This window comes from Panthera tigris (assembly GCF_018350195.1).
Source record: "Panthera tigris isolate Pti1 chromosome D3 unlocalized genomic scaffold, P.tigris_Pti1_mat1.1 chrD3_random_Un_scaffold_96, whole genome shotgun sequence".
Classification (NCBI taxonomy): domain Eukaryota; kingdom Metazoa; phylum Chordata; class Mammalia; order Carnivora; family Felidae; genus Panthera; species Panthera tigris.
The window spans coordinates 68,617-78,413 of record NW_024962171.1 but is presented as its reverse complement, the minus strand read 5'-3'; the positions used below and the strand labels follow the sequence as shown (position 1 = coordinate 78,413).

The 9,797-nt window shown below is 45.3% G+C and overlaps 2 gene segments (V, D, J or C); both read left to right on the top strand.

Moving 5' to 3' along the window:
• Positions 1-241: 241 nt before the first annotated feature.
• Positions 242-790, top strand: LOC102966738. The segment is given in 2 exon segments: positions 242-331; positions 453-790. Coding segments are annotated over 2 exon segments (384 nt in total).
• Positions 791-8,908: 8,118 nt separating this feature from the next.
• On the top strand, positions 8,909-9,445 carry LOC122236254. The segment is given in 2 exon segments: positions 8,909-8,984; positions 9,102-9,445. Coding segments are annotated over 2 exon segments (390 nt in total).
• Positions 9,446-9,797: the final 352 nt, after the last annotated feature.

Sequence of the window (9,797 nt, the reverse complement as noted above, 5' to 3'; positions counted from 1 at the left end):
GGACAGGGCAGGTGTGTCCCATCAGGGCCTGGTGGAATCCCCTGGAGTTTGGCCTGTGTGTGGTCCCCTCAGCTGCTGCCTCCTGGCCCACCCAGGGGGAACGCAGTGCATCAGGAAGTGTCCGTGTCCAAGGGCCACAGACCCTGTGTGTGCACATGGAGAAGAGGCAGGTGTGGGTCCCATTTGCATGAGCAGCCCCTCCTCTCTGAGGCCTGTGCACAGGGGATAAGAGAGTCCCGGGGCAGACAAACCCTAGCTCTGGGCCTAAGAAGGGGGTGTGTCACCATGGCCTGGATCCCCAGCCTCCTCGTGCTCCTCTGTCACTGCGCAGGTAGGGACAGAATGCAGGGCACCAGGGTGGGCCCACAACCAGAGTCAAATCCCTCTGGCTCAGCTCCCTAATCTCATGTACCCTGTCTCTTGTCTTCTGTCTGCTGTGTCTGTATTTGCAGGTTCCCTGTCCCAGCCTGTTGTGACTCAGCCAGCCTCCCTCTCTGCATCTCTGGGAGCCACAGCCAGACTCACCTGCACCCTGAGCAGGGACATCAATGTTGGAAGCTATAACATATACTGGTACCAACAGAATCCAGGGAGCCCTCCCCGGTATCTCCTGTACTACTACTCCAGTACACAGTTGGGACCTGGGGTCCCCAGCCGCTTCTCCGGATCCAAAGATGCCTCGGCCAATGCAGGGCTTCTGCTCATCTCTGGGCTGCAACCTGAGGATGAGACTGACTATTACTGTGCTATATATCATGGCAGTGGGAGCAGCTATCGTTACTCACAGTGATTCAGATAAGCAGGAAGTGAGACAAAAACCCCTGCATCTCTTTTATTGAGAAGCTTCAGTGGAGGCTTGTGTATGGGACACCACTGTGGGAACACCTGTCTTTGAGGAGGAAGGAGTGACACAGTGTTATTGCCTGAGACAGCACAGGCATCCTAGGAGTGCACACAGGTGAGGGAGTAGAGCCCAATACACATGCCCCAGGGTCTACAAAATGTAGACCCTTTATGATTATACAAACCCAGTTGGAGGTTTTAGTCACATTAGGTTTGCAGAAATGACTGAGTTTAGATCTCCTAGCTGAAGCCCAGAGGGTATCTGTGTCCTGCTAAAGGGTCAATCAGGGAACATAAAAAAAAGTCTACGGTTTGATTGAACGACCTTCCTCCCCCTGGGACTGGGCAACATAAGGATGGTTTTCCTGGAAAGAAACCTGGTCATGGCTACGCTGCCTTCTTTCTCTCTTAGGACCTGTGGCTTCAATACACATATGCCTAATTGTTGCCCCCACCCCCCGCCCAGTTCAATCCACTTTTTAAGTTTGTGTCTCCCAGAATGCAACAATTCCATATATGAATGATGGTTCAACAAGGATTCCAGCCCAGGGCACCAGAGGATCCCCTCCTCCTAAATCCCATGGACCAGGCCACCAAGGAATTTCATTCAAATCACCTGTCAGCATGTTAGTATAATACCATGCTCTGGTCTATAACTGCACAGAACCCCAGACGGACAGACAAGGTTATGTATGGACAGCACACCCCCACTGTTCAACATGAGCCGCTACTGAAGATGAGATCTCTGCCCAAATGGCAAGGATTTGCCATTGTTGATCTAGCAAGCAGTAACATAGAGGCCAGTTTTAGGCGACAGACTTGAGCAATGGTCACCTGAGTATGGTAGAAGGTCCCACAGTGACGAGTGGGCTGGATGCAAACAGGCCCATTAGACAAGTCACCTCAAAATATCTATAAGCCCTAGCTGACTCCTACCCAGACACAGGTACCAAAAAAGGAAAAAAAAAGCCAAATAGTTCACACCACCTTACCTTCCCCTCTTGACCTCAGCCCCTACCGCTGCCTCCTGGGAGACCATCTCTGCTTTGCTGTCCTGCCTGCTGTTCCCTTACAGTGTATTCTCTAAACTTCTATCTCCTTTGCTCTGCTTGGGTGAATTCTTTCACCACCCATGCTGCTGGCCTACACCTGAATGGGTTGCCCAACAATCCAAAGTTTACTCCTAAATTAGTCTAAGAAAGCAAAAACCTTTGTTGCACAGGTGGTAAGGAGGCTGTAGTGAAAATGGCATCCCCAGTCTCACGGGTAATTATGACACAACGGTGCCACAAGCCCACTAAACTGGGACACTGGGCTGGTGCTCCTGGAATAGACTTTCCAGCACAAACAAACTTGAAGGTTGAGGTGACAGATGTTTCCTAGGGTCTGGAAACTCTCATGACTAACTCCCCCAGCAGCAGGCCCATCTGGACCAAGAGAGAGACAGAGGCATAGACAGACAGAGGGAGAATGTTCTCCAGTCTGTTTGGTTGGCCAAAAAGTTGCACCCAAACAGGTACATTTTCCAGATTGTGAACACCAGGCAGAATATGCTCACTAGTCATAAAGCCAAGATATTAAGGTCATACAAGATGAAAGAGAAATCCACATCCGTTTATAATAATAATAATAATAATTATTATTATTATTAGTTTATTCTGGCTAGGCCTTGGTTTCTTGCAGCCACACTAATCCCTAGGAGGGATGTGGCATGGGGTTGGGAACTGAGGGGTGCTTTACAGTATACCTTCTTTCATGGAAGTTTTCCTGAGATTGACAGATTACCTAGTATCAATCTAACTTATTCCGCGACCAATTTATACTAACACATGTGTCTTCTTGAAGTGCTGAGTGCTCTAAATGCTTTGAATACCTAAGCTCTGGGGAACTAGATGGCTCAGTTGGTTAAGCATACACCATTGGCTCAGGTGATGATCTCATGGTTCATGGGTTCGACCCCATATAGGGCTCTGTACTGACAGCTGAGAGCCTGGCGCCTGCTTCCAATTCTGTGTCTCCATCTCTCTCTCTGCCCCTCCCCCGCTCACACTCTGTCTCTCTCTCTCTCTCTCAAAATAAATAAATAATTAAACACAGAGAGTGTGAAGGTGGGGAATGGACAGAAGCCTGAGACAAAGGAGAGGTGACAGGGTGCGCATCCAAGAGGGTGTGAAATTTTTCTGCTCAGGAGACTAGAGAGCAGGATGCAGCCATTTTAGCCTGTAGCAGACCCACACTTACCCACCCCAGTGAGCGAAGCAGCACCACCAAATGGAGAATGGAGCCATTACACAGAGCCCTATCCATCTGCAACCTCTGGGCACATCCCCCAGAACAGCACAAACCCCTTCCATCTGCTGAATCTGGGGACCATATTGTGCTACAAAGTTTCAGTTCTAGGAGAAACTGGATCTAGCTTCTTTCAACTTCATTTTGTTTGCTTGTTCGTTTGTTCTTTTGTTTGCTCCAGTTTTTGTTGTTGTTTTTATTTCTTTTCTTTCTTGGATAAAAAAAGAGCAAAACTTTTTACCCTATTTTATTTTCTTCATTTTGTATAACTTTAATTTTTAAAAAATATTGTAAATTTGTAAACTGTTTTTCTTTTCTCTTTTTTCTCTTTTCCATCAAGTATCTCTTATCAAGCAGACGAAAACACATCTAGCATCTAGCTTCCTTTCTTTGCTTATTTTTAAAAATTTGTTTAATTTTAATTTTTAATTTTAATTTATTATTATTTTTTCCCCAAAGTGACAAGATGGAGAAATTCACCCCAAAAGAACGTAAAAGGAGAAATGATGTGCAGGGATGTAATCAACACAGATATAAGTAAGATGTCTAAATTAGAATTTAAAACCATGATTATAAGAATACTAGCTGAGGTTGAAAAAAACATAGTAGACCCCTGAGAATCCCTTTTTGCAGAGACAAAAGAACTAAAATCTAGTCAAGCCCAAGTTGTAAATGCTATAACTGAGATGCAATCTTGAATGGATGCCATGACAGTGAGGATGGATGAAACAGAGCACAATCAGTGTTATGGAAGATAAAATTCTGGAAAATAATAATGCCGAAAAAAAGAGAAAAACAAAGGCAAAAGATCACAATACAGGATTTAGAGAACTCAGGGACTTACTAAGAGGAATACGTTCATATCATGGGCGTCCCAGAAGATGAAGAGAGAGAAAAAGGGGGAGAACATATATGTGAGCAAATTATAGCTGAAAAGTTCCCTAATCTAGGGAAGGTACAGACATCAAAATCCAAAAGGACAGAGAGCACAAATTAGATTCAACAAATAATGACCATTACCAAGGCATATCATAGCTAAATTCACAAAATACACAGAAAAACTAAGAGTCATGAAAGCAGCATGGGGGAAAAGGTCCTTAACCTCTAAGGGAAGACAGATCAAGGTCGCAGCAGATCTGTCCACAGAAATTTGGAAGGCCAGAAAGGAATGTCAGGATATACTCAATGGGCTGAATAGGAAAAATATGTAGCCAAGAATCTTTCCTCCAGGAAGACTGTCATTCAGAATGTAAGGAGAGATAAAGAGTTAACAGAGAAACAGAAGCTAAAGGAATTTGTGACCACTAAACAAATCCTGCAAGAAATTTTAAGGGAGAGACTCAGAATGGAGAAGACTCCAGGGTGCCCAGCCTCTTCGCTGGATTCAAAGATGCCTTGGCCAAGGCAGGGCTTCTGCTCCTCTCTGGGTCGCAGCCTGAGGACGAGGCTGACTATTACTGTGCTACAGCTCATGGCAGTGGGAGCGGCTTTCATTGCTCACAGCGTCTCAGATAGCGAGCAAGGGAGAGAAAATACCTGTGCACAAAGATCATGATTCTGAGCATCTTTTCAGTATGAAACTTACCTGGAGACACATGCACATGGGATTCTTCTGCAGAAAGATCTTTCCTTGAACAGGGAAAATAGAAATGCTCATGTTTGAATGTAATGTGAGAAAAAATTGGGCATCCCGGGAAGACACTGACAGTTGACATAACAGAGGCCAACCGCACGTCCCCACGGGGTCTGGAGAAGATGCACAGAAATAAATACTGTGTCTGCACCTGAACGTGCTGCCCAGCAAACATTCATCTACACATCAGTGTCACCATGTGGTCCTTAAAGGGCTTTGTGTCACTACTGATGTACCCACAGGTGATATATGGACAATAACCCTAGTCATAGTCAAAGTGCCCTCTCTCTGAACCAGCTATTGTGAATCTGGACCAGATCCTGCAGACTCTCCCTGCCAACACCCCGCAAACCCTCCCTCCTGTTTTCCCATCTGTTCCCGTGTCCCTCAGATGCTCAGTCTCTACCTCTGGCTCTTCAGGTCTGACCTCCATCTCCATGTTAGGATTTCAGAGGAAACTAGAAGTGACCTTGCTGTAGTTTCCTATCTCCAGGGTCCATCCCTCGGGAGGAAAATGGACAGAACATACAGCTGCATGTAGTCCCCTCACATTCCCTTCCGGTTCTCAGACAACTGGGGAGTCCCCTGCCCCTCTGTCAACCCCTTTGGATCAGACCCCCAAGCAGCTTCACCTCCATTCCTGCCCCATTACACAGGAGTGTCTGTGTTTGGAAGAAGCAAACCTCTCCCAGCCTGTGCTGACCCACATCTGCACCCTGAGAAGTGACACCATATATAGGCACTGGCAGAAGGCAAAGAGCCATTCCTGGTTTCTGCTGAGATTCAAATCAGAGTCAGATGCACTCCAGGGATCTTGGGTCTCCTATCATTTTCCGGATCCGAAGATGCTTTGACCAGTTCAGGTTTTCTGATATCTCTGGACTCCAGCATGAGGAGAAGCTGACTATTACTGTCTCATATGCCACGATAGTGCTAATGCTTATGTAGTGCGTCAGTCCCATTGGGAAGTGAGACAAAATCTCCCTTCACTCTCTGGGTCTGGTGACGTTACCCTTCAGGTGGCTCAGGGGGTGACTTCTGTGCTCAGATCTTCAACAGACCCTCTGTTGTCCCAGAGACAGATGATGTGACACTGTCATATCCTTTCCTTCAGTTATATTTTTACACTGACGACCCATTATCACCATGTTCATGTTTTCAAATGCAAACTTTGTTGCTGAGAGATAAAAAAAATATTCAGTGGAGATGTCCGAGAACAAAAGGTGTTGATTCCCAATCAGCTCTAGGGCTCAGTCGCAGATGGTTTGGGTCTGATTGGTTCAATTCTGGCCTTCTGGTTACAAAAACAGAATGAGGAGATAAATGGTAGTCTATATAGAGGCAATAAACCATCAATATATAAAAATAAAAGCAGTTCCATTTATAGTGATATAATTATGCAATTCTTAAGGATGTATTTTGGAAAAATTGAAAGCCTTGTATATGGAAAACTACAAAGCATCATAAGATAAATTAGGGAAAACTGGAATGAATGAATAGATATTCCTTGCTTGTGGATCAATATGCTGAATTGGGTTAAGGTAAGAATTCTTTCTTTTTTTTCAAGTTTGTTTTTGAGAGGGAGAGAGAAAGAAAGAGGGGAAGAGAGAGAGAGAAACCCAAGCAGACTCTGCACTGTCAGCACAGAACCCTCTGATGGGCTCGATGCCATGAACCGTGAGACCACAACGTGTGCAGAAATCATGAATAGTACGCTGTGCCACCCTGGTGCCCCAGAAATCATTATTTCTAAAATTGTCATTCAGTAGCTGGTGTCCACAAAACAGACAAAAAATGGAATATGTCACACAAATAAGCAGAAAACTATTTCAAAGAAAATATTAAAAAAAAACAGTATTCAGTTATATACATGTATCACAAGAAATACACACAATGATGAAATGGGGTGTATTGTGGGGATGCAAGGCCAGTTTTATATTAAACAATCAGTCAATGTAATCTCCAATATTAACAGGCTAAATAAGAAAAAAACCCTGGGGCACCAATTTGGCTCAGTTAAGCATAGGACTCTTGATTTCAGCTCAGGTCATGACCTCAGGGTTCCTGAGGTCAAGTGCTCCATGGGGCTCCACGCTGACAACATGGAACCTGCCTGAGATCCTTTCTCTCCTCTTCTCTCTCCCCATCCCCAGCTCAAGCTATCATTCTCTCTCTAAATAAATAAATGAATACAGTGAATTTTAAAAATTATTTTAAATAAACCTGGTCTTATCAATCAATACAGAAAAAGCATTTCGCACAATGCAAAACCTATTCATGACAAAGAATGAGAATGAATGAATGAATGAATGAATGAAAAAGACATCATTTCTCAGAGAATGAAAATAGAGGAGCACATCCTCAGCTTGATAAAGAAAATGATGAAACACCACAGCTAACACACACTGAGGTGTGGCTCTGAAAGCTTTTCCCCCAGGGTGGCAACCAAGGTCATCATGTTCAGTCTCAACACTGCTGTTAGCCATAGGACTGGATGTGCCTGACCAAAGCATAAGGCAAGTCAAACAATGAGAGGCATACAGACTAAGGAGAACAAGAGCCAATTGTCCCTATTTTCAGGCCAGAGGATGGTATACGGGAAAAATACAAAGGGAGCTATGAATATGTATGTAAATATATGAATTCAAAGGGTAATAAGCAATTTCGGGAATGTGGCGGAACACAAGATCAACGTAGAAAGATCATTTAGTTGCGTCTATACGAGCAATAAACTTTTGAAAAACAAGGTAAAAATAACACTTCAAACCACTCCATGATGAAGTATTTGGGTGAATATTTAACAAAACATGTACAGGACATGGATGCTGAAATCTCGACAATGCAGGGAAATGTGATCAAAATGGATCCAAAACCGTGGAGGGATATGTTGTGTTTAAGGATTAGTAGAGTCAATATAGTAGAGATGACAATTCTTCCCAACTTGTAGAGAACAGTAATTCAATTCCTATCACAAGAAGACAGAGTGGTATGGATGGAAGATAGACATAGTGGCCAATGTAACAGAACAGAAAACTCAGAACCAAACTCACAAAAGCATGGATAAGAAATATTTATGGATACTTATGGATAAGAAAACCTTATTGACAAGGGTGCAGAAGCCTTTCAGAGGAGGAAGGATGGCCTTTGAACAAATGTCCGCAGAACCACTGGATATCCATCGAGAGAAATGAATCTCACCGAAAACTCTGACCTCATAAAAAAATTCACTAAAAGGCTTATTGACATACTGTAAAGTATACAGTTGTAAACATAAAAATGGAAAAAGTCATCAGGCTCTAGGGTTTGTATAAACATGTTTAGATAAGACCTCATTAGCACAAGCCATAAAAAACCTGATACATTGGACTTCATCAAAGATAAATTCATTGTTTTCCCTTTCCTTGATAAATCACTTAGCCAATAAATGAGCTAAAAAATCGCAGATTAAAACAAAACCCAATTTATTGGACACTCGTTGGCATCCATCGTTACAGTGCATAGGAGCTGAAAAACATTCCCAAGGTTTACAGATGCTACCTCGCACACCAGTGCAGGGATATGATGTCTGCAGTATCTTCTGCCAGATGTCAACAACTTACCACTAACGGGAGGTAATGTTTGCAACTCACAGAGACCAGGACTCCTTCTGAGCATGCAAAACACTGCAGTCATCAAGGGCAGTATTATGGGATCACGTTGGCCATGATTCAGCTCAATGATGTGTGAACAAACGGAGCTGAGGAAACCAGCTGGGCTCTCAGGGCTGTTGGACACAGTGAGGTATGGGCCTGTCAGTCAAGAGAGGGTGCTGTGGGAGTACCCTGTGGTGTCTTCACAACTGCTCAGAACCTGGGCCTGGGGACTGGGCTCTGGGCTCCCTCATGGGAAGTCGGCACGTGTGTCCCTTCTGGTGTGGCAAGGTCCCCCGAGCAGGGACCTGTGCATTGTGCATGCAGTGCTTCCTCCCAGGGGTCTCCCCAGTGGTGAAGCCAACCTCCATCGTCCCCAGGGTGTGTCCTTCAGCTGGGCTGAAGCACCAGGGCTCAGGGAGGGGCTGGGCAGTCACTAGATGGACTTCATTTGCATGGACAGCTCCTCCTGTGGCAGAGGGTGGAGGAGAAAAGGAGGCCTGGGGCAGCCCAGCCCAGTGTAGGTACTACGGTCTATGTCATCATGGCTTGGACTCTTCTAGTCCTCATGCTTCTGTCTCAATGGACAGGTAGGGGCTGGCCTCAGGGACACAGGGGGATCTCAAAGGGTGCTTGCCATGTTCAGCATCCTGGTACATTTTGCCTGCATTTCAGGTTCCATCAGTGACGAGTGTCTGTGTTTGCAGGTTCCCTGTCCCAGCCTGTGCTGACCCAGCCGTCCTCCCTGTCTGCATCTCCGGGAACAACAGCCAGACTCACCTGCACCCTGAGCAGTGGCTACAATGTTGGCGGCTACTACATAAATTGGTTCCAGCAGAAGCCAGGGAGCCCTCCCCGGTATCTCCTGTACTACTACTCAGATTCAAATAAGCACCAGGGCCCTGGGGTCCCCAGCCGCTTCTCCGGGTCCAAAGATGCCTCGGCCAATGCGGGGCTTCTGCTCATCTCTGGGCCGCAGCCTGAGGACGAGGCTGACTATTACTGTGCTACATATCATGGCAGTGGGAGCAGCTACCGTTACTCACAGTGACACAGATAACGAGGAAGTGAGACCAAAACCCCTGGGTCCACAGTCCTTGCCTCCGAGCCTCTTTTACTGAGAAGCTTCTGTGGAGGCTCCTGTAGGGGAGAGTCCTCTATGGTGAGACCTGTCCTTGAGGAGTTTGAAGTGACACACAAGAAATTTAATAGAGAACATATGGGAATCAACAGAGACCTAGAAAGTCAAAAGACACGCAGACAAAATGAGATCTGTGTTTTTCTGAATTACATGGAAGGAGGTAGGGGTCTAGTATTCAATGCAAAGAAATGCACATCACAGACTGAAGAAGAATAGAGTAGATGTTGGGAAAACAGTGTGTGCAGGGCCCCTGGGAAATGAT